The 21731-nt window shown below is 41.6% G+C and overlaps 1 protein-coding gene across 8 annotated transcripts in view; it reads right to left on the bottom strand.

Annotated features, from left to right (window-relative positions):
* The window catches only part of SLC8A3 (solute carrier family 8 member A3), a 208752-nt gene extending 188028 nt beyond the window's left edge, over nucleotides 1–20724 (bottom strand). For all 8 annotated transcript variants that reach the window (XM_054972595.1, XM_054972598.1, XM_054972596.1 and 5 more), the window contains exon 1: nucleotides 18959–20724. In XM_054972595.1, the coding sequence (XP_054828570.1) occupies nucleotides 18959–20724 (1766 nt within the window). The remainder of the gene's footprint in view (nucleotides 1–18958) is intronic.
* Nucleotides 20725–21731: the final 1007 nt, after the last annotated feature.

Genomic DNA, 21731 nt, shown 5'->3' with positions numbered 1-21731 from the left:
CTGGACCTTTTTTGCTAGCTAACTTATATTTTCCCTTCAGGACTACATGACTATCTTTTTCAGTGACTGACTCTTTCCTTATGCCTATGTCTACAGTGTATGAAGTCCACAACCTTCACAGCAGACAAGCAAGTCTCCATGTGGTCAAATAAAGATCACAAACCTACTCTCTGTTCCTAATAACTGAATCTCCTACTTCCAAAAGCCCATCTGCCCACAAACCCAGAGGGGTATCCCCAGTATGAGAAGATATTGGTTCATAACTCAAGTAAGGGGTCCTTTCTAAGGCATTTCTCCCACCCCAATCTGATGCTGTCCTACAAGACCCTCAACCTCTATGAAAGCAGGACACATCTAGCAGAACTCTGAAGGTGTGAAACACAAGGCTGGCTCCAGCTCCGCCTCTTCTGAGAAACAGCCAATGGGAGCAGGCAGAATACTGGGCCAAAGAAAGTTAGGAGGAAGAGAAGGCTTTTCAGAGGCTGAAAAAGAGAAGGGTTTTGACTCTGTTGAGAGGCAGTAGAAATTTTTCTGGCAGATTCCAAACCTGTTCTGTTATATTGAAACATTCTCTGTTTAACTCCAATTTGTTAATTAGTTTAAAATCCCTTCACTCCTATGTTCCATCTTGTAAATAAAATTTGTTTTGTTTAACAAAAGCTGGCTTAAAATCGTTGGCTGAAGGAAAATATGTCACACACAGGCCTCAAATACTCTGGTCATGTTAAATGGAACAAGTTTAAATGGCCATAGGGGAAAGTAACCTCTAAATTCCATTTTCCCCAATAGACCAGGGCTGTAGACAGGTAAGGGGTGGTAAGCACAGGGAATGGGCTGTCTGGTGGAACCTCCGGAAGAGGAGAGTGGGGACCCTGGGAGGATTTGGGTCAGGGCTCTCTGCCCACTGTAGTGGAGGCTAGACAGGTGTAGGGTTGTCAGCCTCCAGGTAGTAGATGGAGATCTCCCAGAATCACAACTGATCTCCAGTTGACAGAGATCAGTTCCCCTGGAGAAAATGGCTGCTTTGGAGGATGGACTCTATTACATTATACTCTGCTGAGGCCCCTTCCCTCCCAAACCCCACCCAATCCAAGCTCCACTCCCAAAATCTCCAGGAATTTTCCAAGCTGGAGCTGGCAACCCTATACAGGTGCCGTGTGATGACCCAGTTTTTACCTGCCTGGGAGGCCCCAAACCTGTGAAAGGTTTGGAGTGGGTGGCAGCGTATGTGAAAGGTGTATGAAAGGGTTATCACCATAGAAGGTCTAGTCCACATACCTCTTGGTCATTATCAGCTTCTACGTGTTGGCAAACCTGGCACAGGATAATCCCCATTCCCCTGCTTGCTTTGTAACTTCATGGCTGGTTTGGGTGTATAAAGGTGTATGGAAAGATGATTGTCCAAAAAAGCTATGCAGAATCCTGTACCCAAAAGGATAAAGTGTAGTACTCTACCTTCTTTGCATTGCTGCAAAACTTATATAAGAGCTTTACTCACAGTTCCTTTTTCAGAGAAACTTCATTTCTGCTGTTGCCCCTTCATCCTTCTCAAACTTCCCCAGTAAACTACCATACCAAATTCCCATTACTTCCATTTGCCTACTATGGTTACAAACTCCAGGAACTGCTATATGACCTCTTAGAGCCTTGACCTCTGATCAGTTTTACCTACAGCTGTGCCCTGTGGTTCCTCAACCAAGACTCTGACAATAGCTGACTCACCTCATCCAGCAGAAGCCCCTTCCACTAGGAATGTACTTAAGCACAGATCAAGAGCTGCTAGCACAGATTAAGAGCTACAAGCAAACTTCAGATCTACGGACAAACGCCCACCCAATCAACTCAAGAAAGCAGAGGTAAGTGTCCTTTAGCTTCAGCCCAAGCTAAAGGACATTTACCCCTGCTTTGCATCTTGCACCAAACTTCTGTTAATACTTCTGTTTGCATGTCTTTTTTTTTTGCATGTTCCAGGAGCTGCTTGTCACCATTACTGCCTCCTCTCATTCTGCTCCCAATCCAGCCCCTCAGTCAGAAGAGATAATGCCCCCTTCTTTCTTCACAAGTGTCTTTAAACAGTACAGAAAGCCAGGCATGTCCAACAGAACTTCACACAGTTTGGAAAATACTATTAGTCACAAACAATTTCCAGTGCTATATTTGAAGATGCTTGAGGAATGAGAAGGGAAGGAGCATTAGCTGCTCTGGGTGTTTACAGCATTTATAGAGAATCTGGGACCAGTTTTACACAGCAACCACGTGCCATAGATATAGCTAGAAATATAGGGGAACTGTTGCTGGATTTGACCAAGAACATCATAGAACATGTCTTTTACACACAAAAACAGGGCTAGCCTGTCCTTCAGCTAGACATACCAAGAATGGAGTCTGGAGGCCTAGAATAGAACAACCTTGGAGAGGGCATGAAACCGAGGAGTAACACAGTTATATAGTCTTGTGTAGATTAGAAGAGCCGTCTAATCCATATCAATAGATACTGTGTGTTGTTGATGTCCAGGTACAGAGAGTGTCTGAGAATGGAAGGAATGTCTAACTTCACAGAACTGAAGATACAGTTCAAAGATGGCTGTACTGGTTGAGGACCAAAACAGATTCATATATATGAGAAACTTGTAATCATTCATTTTACATAGACATTGTTAAGATAAAAAGTATCAAGAATGAACTAACAGTTTTCATTTACTTTAAGATGTTTCAAATATAGATAACTTTGTATAGTGTTTGAAGAAAGCGAGCCTTTATCAAGTGGAACAGTTATTGATAGATGATTCTGAAACCCTATAAATATTAGAAGTTGAATTGATTGGAAGCTTCTTCATAGAAAGGGCTCCTTATCTGTGAACTGCTTATCTTTGAGGTAATAAACTTTCTTGGACTCATGTAATAACTCTTCTTTAATGATCAGTGGAGTTATAATAGTAAGACTCCCCTCTGGAGTCTTACTATTACATTCCTGATCAGTAAATACTGGGGAAATCTCTGATTTTCTGCTTATATGAATTCACTTACTGCACTGAATGTAATAATTAGGTTTTCTTCTTCTTTTTAATCATAAAAGCATATTTCTTCCATGTACTGAAATCAATTGTCCTGGACTATGTTAAAATCCTTGTGATACATTACAGGGGATATTGGTGAGATAAAATGTGTGTGTAGAGAAGCAGAGAGGGGAGGGAACAGTAGTTGTATAGGTGCTCTCAGCCCAGCAAGTGGGGCTCTGTGTCTCAACTGGAGCCCTGATCCATGGGGTTGAATACCACTGCGCAACTTTACCCTTGGCTGCTTGTTACTCCATACAAACCAATTAACGTATTCTTCTCCCTGATTTAGAGTACAATCCTATGCATATTTTCAGGGCAGGATTGTAATTTTAGAGTCCCATGCTAAGCCCCAAGCTACAAGCCAGTTTGGTGTAGTGGTTAAGAGCACAGGACTCTAATCTGGAGACCCAGGTTTGATTCCCCACTCCTCCACTTGAAGCCAGCTGGGTGACCTTGGGCTAGTCACAGTTCTCTAGAGCTCTCTCAGCCCCACCCACCTCACAGGGTAATTGTTGTGGGGATAATGATAACATACTTTGTAAACTGCTCTGAGTGGGTGTTAAGTCATCCTGAAGGGCGGTATATAAATCGAATGTTGTTGTTGTTGTTGTTGTTGTTATTACAAGGGCTTAGGAGAGTGACTCAGTCCTGTGTTGCTGTTATCTCAGAAGTATGGCAGCATGATGCAGAGAGACACCAGTACAAAGCCAAAACAGTGTCATCAATCTACTGGTGTAGAACTGGGAGGCATCAGGGGCATGCCATGGGTGATGTGGGTCTGACTCAGCTTCCTAAATCCCTCTAGCCCCAAGGCACCTTACATCATGGAAAGTCCTAATCTAACATACATCAATTTCATAGGGCCCCATGCAGGGGGGGAAACAACTTCTTCCTTATACCTCCCCAGCCCCTAAGCATTGGTGCAGCTAGATAGCCACGTTGTTTTGCAGCAGAACAGAAGGATTTGAGTCCAATGGTACCTTAGAGACCAACAAGATTTTCAGAGTGTAAACTTTTGAGAATCAGAGCTCCCTTCTTCAAATATGAGGAAGAAGGTGCAGCTAAGGATGCTAGGTCAGCAACTAATCTCATCCCTCCACAATCTTTAAAGGTGTAATCCTAGTCTGTGTTTGTTTAGGACAGTAACTAAGCTTCATGCTGATGTTAGCAACAAAACACAATGATGTTAGGCAGGTAGGCTGCTGAAATTGGAAATACACCAGTGTAACATCCTACTGATGCCCTGCTGATTTAAAACCGGTGTAAAGGCCAGAAACAACCAGTGAAATCAATGGTCTGAGACCAGAGTAACTCTGCTTAGGATTTCACTGATATAATACCAAATTAAGTCTGCAGACAATCACAGTATATCCAACACAATATAAACCCCAGCCCAGACACCTATATCTCAGATGACAGGGCCTCACATATGAGCATATGTGCAAGATACATGGGAAGGTAGGCGGTTGAAGAAGTGTTCTATAAAAGAGTACTTTGCACAACAGACAATGGTTGGATTGGCTACTGCTCGCCAAACACTTTTGCCTTGCAGGATCAGAAACCCATGTAGCAACCCAAACCAAACCCCAGAAAGGATTCTAATGTAACTTGCTATAAGAAATGGGTAAATACTGGTCCATAGGCAACATCTTCCCATATATACGCATCCTACATTCAGAACCCTTCCCCAAGAAAGAGGGAAGGGAAATTTAGGAATTTGAAGGACATTTAGGTGATGCCATTCTCTCAAATCACTCATGCCTTGCAGTGAGACCACAGCTTTTTTTGCTACTGCACAGCATTACTTAAGTATACCTCAAGGGCCACCTTCTCCCATACGAACCTACCTGTTTACGGGGGTCATCTTTGGAGGTCCTGCTTCAGGTGCCCCTCCACCTGAGGCTAGAAGGGTGGCAACCCAAAAAAGGGCCTTCTTAGTTGTGGCCCCAAAACTTTGGTACTTCCTCCCCATGGAGATTCACCTGTCTCCATCTATAATTGTCTTCTAGCAGTGAGCAAAGACTTTTTGTTTTGATTGGCATGCTCCCAATAACTGTTAATGACCCTCCTACCTGTTCTTTGGGTTGTGTTTTTATTGAATAATTTTTATCCTTTTTAAAGTAGTGTTTTAAAAAAAATGTTTAAATTTTTACCAACTTGGGGACCATATTTGTGCAGAAAGGAGGCATATGAATGTTTTAAAATAAATAAATAAATTGTTGTCTTTGTGTCTCCCGTGGCTCTTTCCAGGCAAGCTTCCAATGATGATAGAGGTTGGGCTGGATGCCACTTACCAGCTGATACTACAAGATCAGCAACTGCAATGGCCAGTGTACATCTAGCTACTCTGCTGTGGGATTGCTAACTCTTTTGTTCAAGCCTGCCCACAGTTCATATGTAGAATGTCTTCATTGTCCAAAATGTTTAAGCAAAATCCAGCCATTGCTTCTTGTCATCCTTTTCTCTAAAGCAAGGCAAAAGATAGTGAGTGAGAGAACTACTTCAAAAAATCCCACATTGAAAGACTTGCTGTCTGAGAATCCAAAGTCCCAGATCCCATTTAACAGGTTTATTCCACTGGCAGGGATTCCTTTCAGAAGCATTTGGATAAGTGCTGCACACCACCAAGTTCAATCTGTGCTAAGAAGATTAGTTCTTTACCAGTGAAAGGTTCTGGGCAGCAGTATAGTATTGCGTACCACGTGATATGAGGAGGCTGTCATTAGGTTTCACAGATAGGATGTAATTATATGCTCCCTGGAGGGTACTTCTAATTGAATTATAGGGTGCCTCATTCGCATTCTGGGCAGTTTTAGGTTCCCACCTGTGTTGGTCTGCAGAAGGGAGCTCTGCCTCTCAAAAGCTCATATTCTGAAAATCTTGTTGGTCTCTAAGGTGCCACTGGACAGCATTCTGGGCAGTGGCTCAAGGAATCAAAGGAGTTTTCTTGCTCCAAACAAGATAAAGACACCCCATAACTAAATTAGAAATATCCCCCCCAAATACTCCCTTGCCTCAACAAGTATTTTGTTAATACATTTTAAAGGAGATTCTTAGATTTTCTGGCCCATTCTAATCTTCTTACTGCTGCTTAAAACAGAGGTTGGAATCTACCTATTTCTGATGGTTGTTGTGGGTTTTCCGGGCTGTATTGCCGTGGTCTTGGCATTGTAGTTCCTGACGTTTCGCCAGCAGCTGTGGCTGGCATCTTCAGAGGTGTAGCACCAAAAGACAGAGACAGAGTCTGTGACACTGAGAGATCTCTGTCTTTTGGTGCTACACCTCTGAAGATGCCAGCCACAGCTGCTGGCGAAACGTCAGGAACTACAATGCCAAGACCACGGCAATACAGCCCGGAAAACCCACAACAACCATCATTCTCCAGCCGTGAAAGCCTTCTACAATACATCTACCTATTTCTCTTCAGCAGGATATATTCTCCTCTCTTCTCCACACCCCCTAATTGTGTCAGAAAGCAATGTGCTACTGGAGGTAGTATTTTTTAATTGCTTATTCTATATCCAAACACTGGATGATCAGTTTAAATACCATCCTCTGACTAAACTCTAATTCAGGTTCAGCTCATTCTATGTCTACTACCCAATATTTCTTTTGTGTCTACAAAGGGTTTCCCCCTCTAATAGAGGGTTATGCTGACATTCTTTGTACTATCAAATAGATGAAGTTCTACCAGTTGCAGATGACTCAAGGCAAAAGGATAATTATAAATATATTTGGAGCCATCAGTTCTTTTGGTGTGGTTTTGCACTGCAGTTCCTAAAGCTATGCTTAGGGGCCTGCTGATTTTCCCAGATCAGTCAGTGGCTTTTGATCAGTCAGTGTCAATTGCCTGCTGAGGTTGGGAATTAGGGATATCATGCCATGGAAGCTTCCCTCCTACCTGGAGGGCACATTTCAGAAGGTAGCACTGGGGAACTGCAACTTAGCCTCCTGTCTCTTGTATGGAACTACTAGCTGAGGTCATTAGGAGACTTGGGACGAAGTGTTGTCAGCTCTTTATCAACAGTTTCCAGAAAGAAAACAATAGACTGGATGAAGGTTAAACTGAAGCACAATTTTGACAAGATGGTAGTGGGATGTTCTTCAAGTTGTATGTGTGTATGTGTGTGTGTGTGTGTGATTTTGGCTCATTTATTTATTTAGATATTTATGCCCTACTTTCCCCTCAATGGAAATCCAAAGCAGCTTACAACCTTTTTCTCTGCTCCTTTTTATCCTCACAATAGCAAGCTTGTGAAATAGGTTAGGTTGGTATCTAACGAAGGGAGCTTCATTTTCCAAAAGCTTATGCACTGAAAATCTTGTTGCTCTTTAAGGAGCTACTGGATTTGAATATAGGCTGATAGTGTATGACTGGCCTCAGGTCATCTAGCAAGCTTCCACAGCAGAGCAAGGATTTGAACCTGGGTCTCCCAGATCCTAGTCTGGAATTCTAACCACTGCAACAAACTGAGTTATATTACACACAGCTATTTAGGCCGCTTAATTATTTTTCTGCTGTTGATTTAAATTATGCACTGGTTTTACTGTTTTATCCATGTAATTATTGTAACCTGTCTCAAACTGAACTGGAAAAACAGGATATAAATAAATAACTAAATAAATATGCAAAAGAACCTCCTCAGGATACAGTGAAGCCTCCCGCCATTAGCATTCCACACCCTGGGAAACTCTTACAGGATGACTCAGCTCAACCCCACCCCTCCTGAGTAGATATAAATGACCTGCCAACATCTTTTCCACACTGTGACACTGAGAGATCTCTGTCTTTTGGTGCTACACCTCTGAAGATGCCAGCCACAGCTGCTGGCAAAACGTCAGGAACTACAATGCCAAGACCACAGCAATACAGCCCGGAAAACCCACAACAACCAACTAAATAAAACATTACCTCCAAATTCACGGATTTCCATACCCATGAGTTAGCCAGTTACAATCATGACATATTAAACCCATTTTAAAAAATATTGTATGTTTTTCATGTTTTCTGCCTTTGGTACCCACTCCTAAATCACTGTCTTGCTCCCCCATATGATTGTGAGGACTAGCAACCTATTAAATTTATTTTATCTTTTCATGACATGACTAAAAAAATTTTCTGTTGAAATACAGATAAGAGTCTTACCCTGGATAGCTTACAAAGATATGATTAAAACTCAATGTAGAAGAATGAATAAACGCTGCAGCATCCTTCAAGTCATCCTGATATCATTTGCATTGCTCTTATACTTCTCCTATTTCTAGTGGCTGAAAAATGGAACAAAGCTCTTATTCACGATTCGTTTGCTTAAAGGTAGGACAGCAGCACCAGCGGCAAGATGTATAGCACTTTAATAAGCTGGAACAGTTTCTGCCAGTCCCAAATCACAGGGACACTTCACCTTCTGGCATTGCCCCATCTATCAGATCACTTAAGAACAGTACAACAAAAAATAAATTTATTCTGCGAATACAGGGATTGTATGAGACACATCAATCCTCATAGTTTAAACAACAAAGTCACCTCTGGAACAAAAGAACTTTTTCATTGCTGTCCATGGTGCTAAATGCCTTCCCAGGAGTTCAAACTTTGGATATAGTATAGACACCTTCCTTGGACAACTATCCAAAACTGCTTGACACTCAGGGATGTCACAGCTGGTCTTTATTTTTTATGCTAGATTCAATTATTCTTGCTAGTAAACATAAGGCCACTAACTTTGCCCATCCCTATTTTATACTGGATCATCCATGTCCTGAAAAGTTTAAATATGACTGATTGTACACTTTGAAAGTTGTGTTAGGCAAACTGGGACTGGAACCAAGAGTTACACAAAAGGAACCACTAGTGTTGTCCTGTAGATGCTTGCACAAGTAGCTGTGCAAGAGTTTGCATAGTTCTATACTACCTAGGACTTATAGCAATTGACAGTATTATAACAGGGAGGGGGGGGCTTCTCATTCCCTCCTAGTCATAGTTCCCTTCATTCTCTGTCACCATGAAACATGCAAATTTCAATCCTCACCAGCCATTTGGAAACTGGTGAACCTTTGACCATGCGCAAAGACAAGCAAATGGATGACCAGTAGGCCAATGGATGGGGACACTTTTTGAACATAGCTTGTTCTTAACCAAAGAAAGCTCTTTATTGGACTACACTAGAATATAAAAAAAACAGAGAGCACAAAATACATATGAAGATATAGCATACTAAGACTAACAGCTAAATATGAAAAGGAAAAGGAAGTTACTAGTGTCTAGCTACAGCACTTGAGAATTACAGAGATACCTTTGCATCCTTCAGGATGGGTGCACATCTTCGTGTAGTTTGGTGTAGTGGTTAAGAGCACGGGACTCTAATCTGGAGAGCCAGGTTTGATTTCCCACTCCTCCACTTGAAGCCAGCTGGGTGACCTTGGGCTACAGCTATCTGGAGCTCTCTCAGCTCCACCCACCCCATAGGGTGTTTTATTGTGGGGATAATAATAACATACTTTGTAAACTGCTCTGAGTGAGCATTAAGTTTTCCTGAAGGGTGGTATATAAATCGAATGGCATTGTTGTTGTTGTTGTTGTTGTTGTTGTTGTTGTTGTTGTTGTTGTTGTTGTTGTTGTTGTTGTTGTTGTTGTTGTTGTTGTTGTTGTTGTTGTTGTTGTTGTTGGAGAATCTGGGAACAGACCCAAGCCTCCTCCACCTCCTCCTTTTTCCATCACCGATGAAACACACAAACAGAAGACTGCAGATCTTTTCAAATCCTTCTTCAGAAAGATGGATTCCCCCACTCCTTCCTCTTGAGTTAGGACCAGCCTCCCCAGACTCCATATCCAGGCCAAACCCTAGTCATGTTGCCCATAGGGTCCAGATTTTATGATGGCACCAAAAGGCTAGAAAAACATCAATTTCTCCACCACGGGATGACAGTGACAACAGATACCAGGCCTCTTTTATGGCCTCCTCTTCCGTGAGAAGAGATCAGTTTACCCAGGTCCTGGGTCAGAAGGTGAATTAAAAGGTTAACTTGATATCTAGAGGCCTATTTGATATCCCTTTAGCATAAAATTCTTGCAAAGGAATCCAACTATCTTTGGAATTATTTTCTCTTGTTCGTGTATGACACTATGGCTTGAAGTATAAAACAGCCCTTGAAAACAGAGAACTTCTTCCACGTCAGCAGGGGCATCTCCAATCCCTTGTAAATTGGGATTATCATTGTAACATGAAGCCCAGTGTCAATCTAGTAGGCAGTGTTGGCTGGTTTCCCACCCTGGGATACAATATTCAGCTGGTAAGTAATTTAATGAGAGTGATGATGTTTGCACTATCACCGCCTATGATGTTTTGGCAAGTCTTCTGATTGTATTAACATGAGTATTAACCTTTTTTTGATGGAGCTTTCAAAGATGAGATTTACATATAAGCAGCTGTCAGCATCATTCTCAGATATGCTGGATGGTAAAAAGTAGATCAATGGCTTCCCTTTCCAATGTATAATTAATATTTTTAGAGAAAAAATTAAAAGCTAAAAGGAAATGATATTGGGCATCATATTCCTATAGACTGGCTTTCAGTGCACTGGTATGAATACAGATTCATTCCCCTTTCAAATATCCTATATAAGAAAAATGATGGACAATCACTGTCAATTTTAATCTACTCTGACATACCATAGGTATGAGGTCCCATTGCCTCCATGTATTTACACACATTGTCTCAGGCCATTGTTTAAGGTGCAGCACAAAAAGCTGATGCTGCCTCTCTTCCTGCTCTTAAAAGTACCAGAAGCCCCTAAGGGTCTATGATTCAGCTGGAAGAAATTCTGGCTCAGATGCTCCCCTCCCTTTTCAGGTTAGGTCCAAGACCTGGTCCTAGGGCCCCAGATGAGCAATGCTGGGACACATGTGCTTTAGGCTATGTTCCCTGCCTTAGCACAACAGGCCGAGTCTCTATAGAGATAGAGATTATTTTAATGTTTATAAATTGATTTCTATTATCTGTTAATATATTTACCTTGAAGAACATAAAAGCACAAATAAAGTGTGTGTGTGTGTGTGTGTGTGTTTCCAAGTGCAAATTACTGTAAAAACAGTTCATAATTATTGACTTTTCACAACAGTACTAAGAAGCAGGGCACTGTTAATTTCTACACAACATATACTTTATATTATTGCAAAATTCAAATTCATATTATTGTGAAATTTTTGAATTATTCAAATATTTACTCATCACAAAAGTTATCTTTTCCCATATTTGTGTGACAGAATTTAAATAAAGGTAGATAAATATCTAAACATGCAATTAATATGTTTTCAATCCCAAAACTCTTCAGGGAATGACTGAAATAGATTTTTTAAAGACAATTAATTCCATAGTACTGGGATCACAACCAAGAAAGCTCTGGGTTCTCTCCTATCCTGTGCAAAATGCTAAGCAAAAGACAGGAAAAGAAAATGAAATCTGTGAAGTACACTGGAGCCAAGTCACAAGGCTGAAGCCATCATCTTGAATCTGGATCAGATTCACAACCCAGTGTCATATTTCCCTCCCACCTGTCCTGATCTAGAGGCAAGCATCCTGTGTGAACTGTACCATCCTACACTCAGTATATTCCAATAATTGACCTAACAAATTGCCCAAAAAATGCAGCCTGAAAATTAGTAAAAATTGAAGGTTATCACAATCATCTGCAGCAACAAAGCAACACATATGTTTTGGCAGGGATAATGAGTGACTAATTATGGGCAATCTTACCCCTTCCCAACTACAGGATGGCCAGGCAACCTTCACTTTCTCAAGATTCAACTTCAGTTTGAAGTTCTAGCCTGAAGGGAAATTTATCAAGAGAACAAGCCACAATCAGTGAAATAATAATGCCATCCTAAACAGAGTTACACCCTTCTAAATCTATTGAAGTCAATGGGCTTAAAAGGGTATAACTCTGCTTAGGACTGCACTCCAAGCTGGCAAAGTAGAAACAGATGGAAGGTGACATTTTGCCCATGTTTATAAACATACATGGATGAACTTCACACAAGTCACGAAGGCACCTCATATATCAAAGGTCTTCCTTATCACACTGTGAGCAAGGGTGGCATCACTGAAAAACTAAATTAGTTTTTTGACCTGAATCAGAATAAGCCACTTTGGGTCTGTGGTTTTTGGCAAGCAAAAACTCTTGTGTTCCCTCTAAGATAATGCAAACACATGCCCTGTGAATTACTCTCATAGCCTTTCTACCCAAGGCTTTTATAATGCTAAGAATACTAATCACGTCTTCAGTGTCTCCATATTTCATTTCAGCCATGGGTGATTTGGGCCTCAGGGACTTTCCTTCATTTGAAGTTGTCACATAAATCCCTCCACATGTCATTCTCCTTCATCTACCCACCCCAACAGTATGTCATTTGTCCTTCATACGGACAGGGGTCAGTACCAATCCGCACCTGTCAGCAAAGGCTGTAAGAGGGGAAAGATCAGCCCAGTGTTTCTCTGGTTCAAGCTATTGTCAAGGTGTTCCTGAAACACCAACACCACCTGATCCTAATCTCTGGAAAGTCACGCCCTACAGATCTCAACCAATCTGCATTCAACCAGCATTGAAAATCATCTCCAGCCACTCCAGCCAATGCAGAACCCATGTATTGAGAAGAGTCTGATGTCACCAGCATGCCGTGAAAATCAAAGTAAGGAAGTAAAATCTGTCAGTCATGATTAAGTATTGAGACAATGCAGAAAGCTTATCAGATCCGCAACCCCTGACATACATTGAATGCACAGGATGTAATGCATCAAGATGATGTTTATTACAAAACATTCACTCAGACAGTAAAGAACTTCCCATTATTCAAGCCTTCAAACATTTAGATTTTTTAAAATTCCATTGGGTTTCTTACGCATCCTGTGGAAACCAAAGTCCCTTTATTCAAATATCTGATCATTGGAAGTATTGTAGATTAAACTGTTTGTTTCAAAGACATCAGATCCTTGGATTTGGACTGCTTAGTGGGAAGTGATAGTTAAGTGAAGAAGGCCTTACTCTGCTTACAAAAAAGCAAAGAAACAGGATTTTAGTTTCTACAGGCCACCAGAGAGCAGCTAATAGAAATATTTATCTGTGTAGCATTCATTTAGGGCACTGCTATAGTTACTAGTATGGCTACCAATTATTTCTGAGCTGATAGTGGAGGTTCCACAAATCCTTAAAACTTTTCATTTAGTTAACTCTGGTAGAAATTTGGAGAAAAGGATAGTCAGAGAATAAATGGAAAGAAAGAAGTGGTATATGGGGAGAAAAGGGATTTTAGAATTATCAACATTATAAAGCTATCAATACTCTCCTAGAAAAAGGGGGTTTCCAATACTGAAATTGTGACAGACCTGTAGTTCCATTAGAATAACTGAACCATGGATCTTCTGCTTAGAAATCCCATGGAAGGAACCAACCATACTTGAATCCTTGCTCTAAAGTAATGGCACTGACTCAGAGTCTCAAAAGTGCTAACCTTGCATTCACCACCACCAGCTGTTCTTTACTAGAACCCAAGGGCATTACTATCCAAAGTAGATAAGCATTGGTATTGAGTCAAACAAATCTCCACAGATTCCAAAGGAATATCCATGTTAGTATGTTACAGAACGGAATGTTAGGACACCGTAAGGAATTTATTGTCACAAACTTTCATGGACTAGAGTTTAAGCACAGTGACCGCTTACATAGCAATGTCACACACTGCATCGCATGGCCTTCTAAGCCCATAAAGATAACTGCTGATTGAGGATGCTCTTCATGCATCAGATGAAGTACAAAACCTTATGCCACAATAAATGCACTATTCTTTAAGGTACCGCAATATTCTTTCTTGTATTTTTGTATAGAAGTGCTTGCTTAATTAAAGGAAGAGCTCCATCATAAATTATACCATTTGTATATAGTATATGAAACACAAATGTACACAGAAAAGGCACACAGATCTCATCCAAAAAATCACTTTCTCAGACAACTGGTTTGTTTCCAGTTTAACACTAAAAACCAACAATTTAACACATGGCATGTGCAAGCTGGCATTTATATACTGGTTAATTAGCAGCATTTACACTGATCTGGAAGATCCAACTATGGCAGTTCAAAACAGAGGATCCCAGATCAGATCCAGGAAGCCAGATACTATTGGGCCAGATTAAATTGGGTTTATTCTGTTTAATCTAGCAAACACTGCAGGCTGACTTCTCCAAGGTTTTTTTTTTTCAGCACATGGGTGGAGGAAGGCAAGATCATGTCCCTCAGGCTGAGTCCTCGTGGCTCCCAGCTGGCTCCTCTCCTGTCCTCCCTGCCTGCTGCCTCCTGTCCCCCACAAGCCTTGTGCCACTCTCCTGACGTGGAGCCACTTCACGTGGAGCCACTCCACTGCCCTCTTTCTTGCTCTGCCAGTTCTTCTCCACAAAGGCCATGAATTCCCATCTTGCCTCCATCCCCAAGCTCCAAAAGAGCCCTTCAAGCCTTTGCTGGCCACCTTTTAAACTCAACAGGTTGTCCAGCAAGCCTTAGCACCACCACCTACACAACTTGCTTCAGTTTGGGGTTCTCTGGTTTGACATTGGTTTCCTTGCTGTATTCTGTTGAGCTTGTTGGTTCAGCTTGTATAGGGAGTGGGGCTTGCACTGGGACTGGCTTTTGGCCAGGGGTTGCCTATGCTTAAGGTTTCTCTTTGCCTGGAAAGCCTGGGAAATGTTTCCCCCATAGAAGAAATCAGCAAAAATAACAACTTTGAATTCATTAGTACCTTTGGATCCAATTATTTGAATTGTAGGTAACTTAGAAATGGGAATCCCTGAATATTCAATTTGATACTCATCATCAAAGCCTTGTTCTGGGATCAATATAGAACAAAAAAAAAAAGATTGGTCCAATTTACCTCTCATTCTTCTGCACTAGTTGCTATTTTGGGGGATCTGCCAAGTGAGAAAGAGTTGATATATGAACCTTCCAAAACAGCAACTTGGATCTGGAAATCAATTATTAAAGAAAATGGGACTTTATCCAAAGGGGTCTCAGGGTTCAGGGTGAAAGCACAAGTCCTGCTGAAGATTTGTAGATCTCACACTTGCCCTTTGTGAACACACTCAGGGACCAGTGTTGCAGCAATTCAGTATTGAAGAACTGGCTCTTGAACTTTTCAATGAATTATTTGGGGGGGGGGATGTACAAGTCTAATGCAAATGTGATCACACTATTTCCTCAGAAGGCATCTGAGTGCATTAACACAGCCAAATGGTATGTAGATGAATAGAACAGAATAACATGGTTATGGGAAGGACAGCCCGAGACCCATGTCAATAGGAAGCAGAGCCAAGGAAAGAGCCTCCAGTGGAGTGGAGGAGCTCGAGTGGAGGTCAAGACTGCAGACCGAGATGCCTGAGACAATGGCTTGTGTGTCATCAGTGGAAGGCAAGTTTATGTGAGACAAGGCTCCAAACTCTATGGAGTTTAGACTCTATGGGGATAAAGACAGGCAGCAAAGCACTCCAATGGTCCACACTATGCACTAATTGTTTGGGAGGGAAACAGGTGGTGCAGGGCAGGTAGCAACGTTAAAGCTGTACAGCTAGGACAGCAGGTCTGCCCTAGACCTCAAATTCATATTCTATTTATTTATTTAAACATTTCTATGCTGCCTTTCCACCCAACTCAGGATCCTCAAGGCAGTGAACATTTCAAACATTAAAACAGTGTTTAAAATACAAATGTATATAAACTATTTAAAACAATTAAACAAAACATAAAAATACAAACATATATAGAGATTGACAAAAGGATTTGTATACTGTAGCCAGGACTGACTCATATTTATTTATTTACTTACTTACTTTATGCCTCAATTTCCCCCATAATAGGGACCCAACGTGGTTTATAACATTCTCCTGTTTTCCATTCTATTGTCAAACAACCTTGTGAGGTAGAGCAGACTGAGAGTGTATGACTGGCTCACAGTCACCCAGCATGCTTGAATGGCAGAGTATTTGAACCTGAGTTTCCCAGATCCTAGTCCAAGGCTCTAACCGCTACACTACACTGCCTCTCAAATAACAGAGTCACCCTTAATAACAGTAGAAAAGAGCAAAAGTCCAGTAGTACTTATAAGACTAACAAATTTTGTTAGTCTTATAGGTGCTGTTGGACTCCTGCTCTTTTCTACTGCTACAGATAGACTAACATGGTTACCCATCTTGATCTTGACCAGGTTAAGATTTGAGCAGAATAATGCTGCTTGTAAGGGTGTCATCTTTAATAACAGGGAGCTTCAGAGGCAATGCTGCAATGACATGAGTACAGCAGCTCCAAACAGCTTGTGGAAATCAGCTGGGGTGGGCAATCTGGGTTGTTGATAGACACCTGTCAAATTCACAGTCATTCATCTCTAAGAGACTAGTATCTTAATAACCCCAGACTAGCCCGTCAAAGCTTGGAATCTAAGCAGGATCTGCCATGGTTAGTACATGGATGGGAGACGGCTGAGAAAGACTTGGGTTGCTATGCAAAGGGAGGCAATGGCAAACTGACTCTGAACCTCTCTCTTGCCTTGAATGCCCCATGGTCTTCAGGTCAGTATGAGTTGGCTGTGACTTGATGGCACACAACTATTATGAAGAAATGTAATGAAGATTACTGTTACACATCTATCCACCAACAGAGAAATAATTTCTCCTGGCCCACCTCCCACAATACAGGTGAGGAAACTTTGACCATACTGGAATTATAGAAGCAGCAAGCAAGGCCCTGTGGCAGGTTCTCTCTGCCTCCCACATCATTCATATTTGATTCTGGGGTAGTTTTAATCACATGCATCTCACATTTTTAAACTTTCAAGGTGTGGTATTTTTGTACAATTTTAATGAAACTCAGATCTTTTCCACTTACATTTATAAAAAAAAAGACATTCAGTGCAACCATCTTGGGCTACCAAGTAAGTTCACTTTCCTGGCACTTAAGTGTCCCTGCACTCACTCACACAGAACAGTCTATCCACACATTCTCCCAAATATGTTGAGAATTCTAAGGTAGTGCATTCTCTACATCAACAACTTCTACATGGTACTAGCTCATTGAAGTCCTGACTGACTGAATGGCTCTATATCACAGTGGTTTTTCAGCAAGAGGTTCACTTTAGCAGTACCACTGGAAATGAATGGAAACAACTATTTTAGGTGAGCTTTCATAGTTTTGGTGCAGAGCACAATGCATCCCGAAAAGAGAAAACTCTGATGTGGGAAATGAAGAAGTCAAGGAAGTTACATATGCCTGAGGCTCAGAACACATTTCTGCTCCCCACATAATAGGAGAGTAGATGCGAAAAGCTTGTTTGTGAGAGTTAATATAAGAGGACCAAAAGCCTATCATTATCACTGAAAGTTCTTGCAACAGTAGCGGCTTAGGTCAGATACTGGGAGGGAAGTGTGCTTCCCTGTTTTTTTGTACACAGACACATAGGACATTTTCCTCATGGGAAGATAGAGAGCATCTGAAATGTCCTCCTGAAGATATACTTTTTCCTATACTGGAAAATGAGGGCAGCATAATTAATCTTGACCAGGTTAAGATTTGAGCAGAATAATGCAGCTTGTAAGGGTGTCACGGGGCAGGCTGAAAAAATTTAAAACACGTGTTCATCATCTCTAGCAAAAGGACACAATTTCTGCCTTGAGATACGAAGAACAAATACTGGATCATTCATGACAAGAATAAGATATTAATTTCTCCAGCCCATTTGCCCCTAGTTTCTCCCTCTTTCCTGCTGCATACCTGAATGACTGAATCATTCTTGATTCTACTGATCTGCTATGATGTCCAAAGGAAAACAAACTGCTTTGTTCCCTGGCCTACAAACCCAGATTCGAAACCAGGATTAAAGTGGGATGAGGAACTGCAGGCACATAGAACTAGGAAGTCTTCTATTTTCCTGCACTGTGAGAGGAAAGGAGCAAGAAAAGGGAGCATTTGACCCAGACAGGGTTGCCCAACCTCCAGGTGAGACCTGGAGATTTTCCAGAATTATAACTGATCTCCAGACAACAGATCAGTTCCCCTGGAGAAATAGTTGCTTTGGAGACTGGTCATTGTACCCTAATGGCTATCAGGGGTTAAACTCTGCTAAAAGAGATGATTGCACTGAAGGCATCTTGCAGAGACTAGCCTTAATCAAATGAAATGATCAGAATAAGTGGTGGTGTAAAATGGACATATTTCCAAACTACAACCAAAAAATAGGCATTATTGCTGGCTAATGGAAGATTTTATTAACAGGAATAATTGCTGTATGCATCAGAGGAGGAAAATTCTTTAGAAGGTAAGAATCACTTGCCTGGGGGTTATTCCTGAAAGCTACCTTATTGTCCAGACATATTCATTTAAAACTAATTAAAGTATTTTTCTTTTCAAACCAGTCTTCACACTGAACTGTGTGACAAAAAAGAGAATGATTAATTTGATGGCTGGAAAGAAAAGAGAAAAAAGTTAGCTGTTTAGATGGACATACTGATCTAGGTTCTGCAGCCAAAAATGATGCCAATAGCATGTCAATATGACAACTGATGTGAGGCCTCGGTGTCCTTAGGAATAACAGCAATTAGTCCTGTTTGAATTGTAATACTTTAGGTAAAGTTATGAATGTCTTCCAATTAGGCCATGCAAGAGGCATGTGAAACCCCACTTAGTCACTCGTAAGAGGAGAGCAGAAGAGACTAGACTGCTGTAGGGTCCTTGCCTGGAGAAGTTAAGTATGGAGACTGGAGGAGAGGGAGAGATAATAATCCATTCTGTGTGGCTCAAGTTTACCTGTGATGGAATAAAATTCAAAGGTTAAAAACAATTGATCACTGAAGAAATTATAAAAGTGAGATACTTACACAGTTTCATCATTCTTGAACTCCAGCTCACCGTAAGCATCTTCAAAATCCTCTCCCCCTCCTTTTGCTGTCCCTTCAACTGTTCTAAAGGGGACTATGACTGTGCCTCGGGCACCAGAGGTCCTAAGGACTTTCACCTCCATCACTCCAATGCTCTCACTGACATGTATCACATCACATTCAAAGGTAAAGATGCCCGCATGGTCATCATCCAAAATAGTCACAGTAGCCACGCAGGGAGAGGCAAGTATGGCCTTGGGATATGGCAAGTTGTTGAGCTCAGGAGGGTCATCCGTTTCAACCACCCGGAGGTTACTGAGGCGCACAAAGAAATGCTCATCTTCCTCAAAGATGTCGTCATCAATGATCCCTATTGAAAACTCTTTTTGGATCTCTCCTGACTTCAAAACAACTGTACCTTCTGTAAACTCATAGTCAGCCCCAGCATTTGCAGAACCATCTTCTGTCTTATAGTCCACATAAATTGTCTTGGAAATGTCCCCTCCTTTCCGAACAATGGTTAGGAGGACAGCACCACAGTTCTCAAGACACTGGTAGGAGCAAGGATCAAAATAAATTTTTGAAATGAATTCTTCAGGTTCCTCTGGCCGCACTTCGTGCAGGCTAACGCTCCTCTTGGCTTGCTCAGCTGCATGCTTTTTCAGAATATTGCCTGCTCCAGTCATCATCCTGGTAGCCTGAATCCGATAGAATGCCCTGCTCTTTTGCTGATGAGACAAAGCATAGTAATTGGCCATCTCCACTAGCTGGTCCAAGTCTTTTTCTGGATGCTTTTGCTTCAAGTCTTTGAGGATCCGGATCATCTCTTTGCGAGATTCATCTGCTTCTTTCCCTTCCATAGGCACCAGGTTTCCATCCAGAAAGTGGGAGTTCATGATCTTACCATCCATTTCAATCCCCTTGGGGTGATCCCCTTCCGTCTCAATTATAATACCTCTGTGCTTGTCAGTACGGTACCTTTTGTGCATATACTTGTAAAGGAAAAGCTTTCTGTCTGCTATCCAAGCCAGGATGACACAAACAGGGAAGAAAAACAAAGTGAGTAGGCCTTCCCATACCTGGACCACACCTGGAGAGAAGACTGCAAGGATCATGTACAACCAAATATACGCAAAGATGCTCCATGCAGCTGTGACAAAGAAAACCCTCAAGTGTTTTATCTTTCTAGTCTCTCCATCAGGAATGACATAGACGCAGATGGCGATAATGATGAACATATTGAAAGCTGCACTGCCAACTATGGTAGAAGGCCCTAGCTCACCAGCAACAAACCCATGACCACATACTTCTATCAATGACAGAAGAATCTCAGGAGCAGAGGAACCAAGAGCCATGAGGGTCAAATTGGAAACAGTTTCATTCCACACTCGGATGGTGGTTGTAGTAGTTTCTCCATTAGATTTCCTGATTGTGACCTCTTTCTCTTGTGAAGTAATGACTTCTATGGATGCCATGAAGCGATCAGCAATGATCGAAACTCCCAGGAACATGTAGATCAGTGCAACAAAATAAACAATAACCCTGGCAATTTTGTCCCCGAGAGATGGGTTTTCTGGGTACCATATTGGCAAGATGACACCTTCCTTGCACTCAGAAGAACCTGAGCATGTGTCATTCTGTCCTATGATGGGGGAAACTGCCCCTGTGCCAGCGTCCACCTGCAGACCATGTAAAAACAGTACAAAGGTAATGAGGCCAAAGCGGAGGAAGGCTGAGGTGACAGGTTGCAACCTTAACCACGCCATACACAAGATTTAACTTCCACTGTACACAGATAACAGATCTTCTTATCAGGTCAGCAATCTGAAATAAAGGGACAAGAAGAAGACGATTGAGACCAAAGAGGATAAAAGGAGGTATAGATTTCTTACATTATGCATTAATGCTTCAAGGAACACTGATGAAGTATGTAATGGTGCTGATACTCAGAATCACAATTCATTAGCTTTGCGTCCTCCCCAGGTCAACCAAGAGGACTTTTGATCAGATTCGCCTTGCACGTTCTAAGCTGGTAACTCAGTTCTCAAGTGTCTGGAATCTTGATTTGGATCAGGAACACAGTGCACAGGGAGATGGACCCCTCACCCCCAAGGCATTTCCTAGACCTGGAACAGCTCTAGGGATCCACTATTTGCCCTGTTGGGGAAACTTAAATATGCTGATGGCTACATATAGGTTTCCTCACTGGCTTTGTCAGTGCTGTAGGACAGTTCTGGCATCAAGACCATCACTAGAATAAGGACCAATCGTATTCTATCATTGTCACTAATGCCTCTCCTCCTATATTGGAGATTTGGAGAAATGATAATATCAATGTACCATCTCTGACAGATTGATGCCAAGTTCACTAGCATTGGATACACCAATAGCAATAATAGTATTTCTGTATAACCTTCTATTGTTTAAGGGCTTCATCTGATGTAATCATTACAACCCTGCTAGGTAAGCATTATTGTAGATTGGGGAGGGAGGTTGACAGGCTAAGCTAAGACCACCTGGTGAATCCATTCAAAGTGGGGAATTTCTTGCTCTGTAGAGCTCAGTCTGTTAGCCAACAAGGCTACAAAAGAAACAATCCTAGGCATGATTACTCAGAAATGTCTCACATTATTCTGCAGGGATTGTTCCCAGGAGAATGTCTTTAGGATTTCAGCAAAGTCATCTAGCCATTTTGGTAGCAGTTTCATTACAGTCCAAGGTGAATCATTTCACAAAGAGAACAAATCAGGCCCCGCTTAAGGATATGAGTCCA

The sequence above is a fragment of the Eublepharis macularius genome, chromosome 2 (assembly GCF_028583425.1).
Source record: "Eublepharis macularius isolate TG4126 chromosome 2, MPM_Emac_v1.0, whole genome shotgun sequence".
NCBI classification, from domain to species: domain Eukaryota; kingdom Metazoa; phylum Chordata; class Lepidosauria; order Squamata; family Eublepharidae; genus Eublepharis; species Eublepharis macularius.
This window is presented reverse-complemented; position numbering and strand designations above follow the sequence as displayed.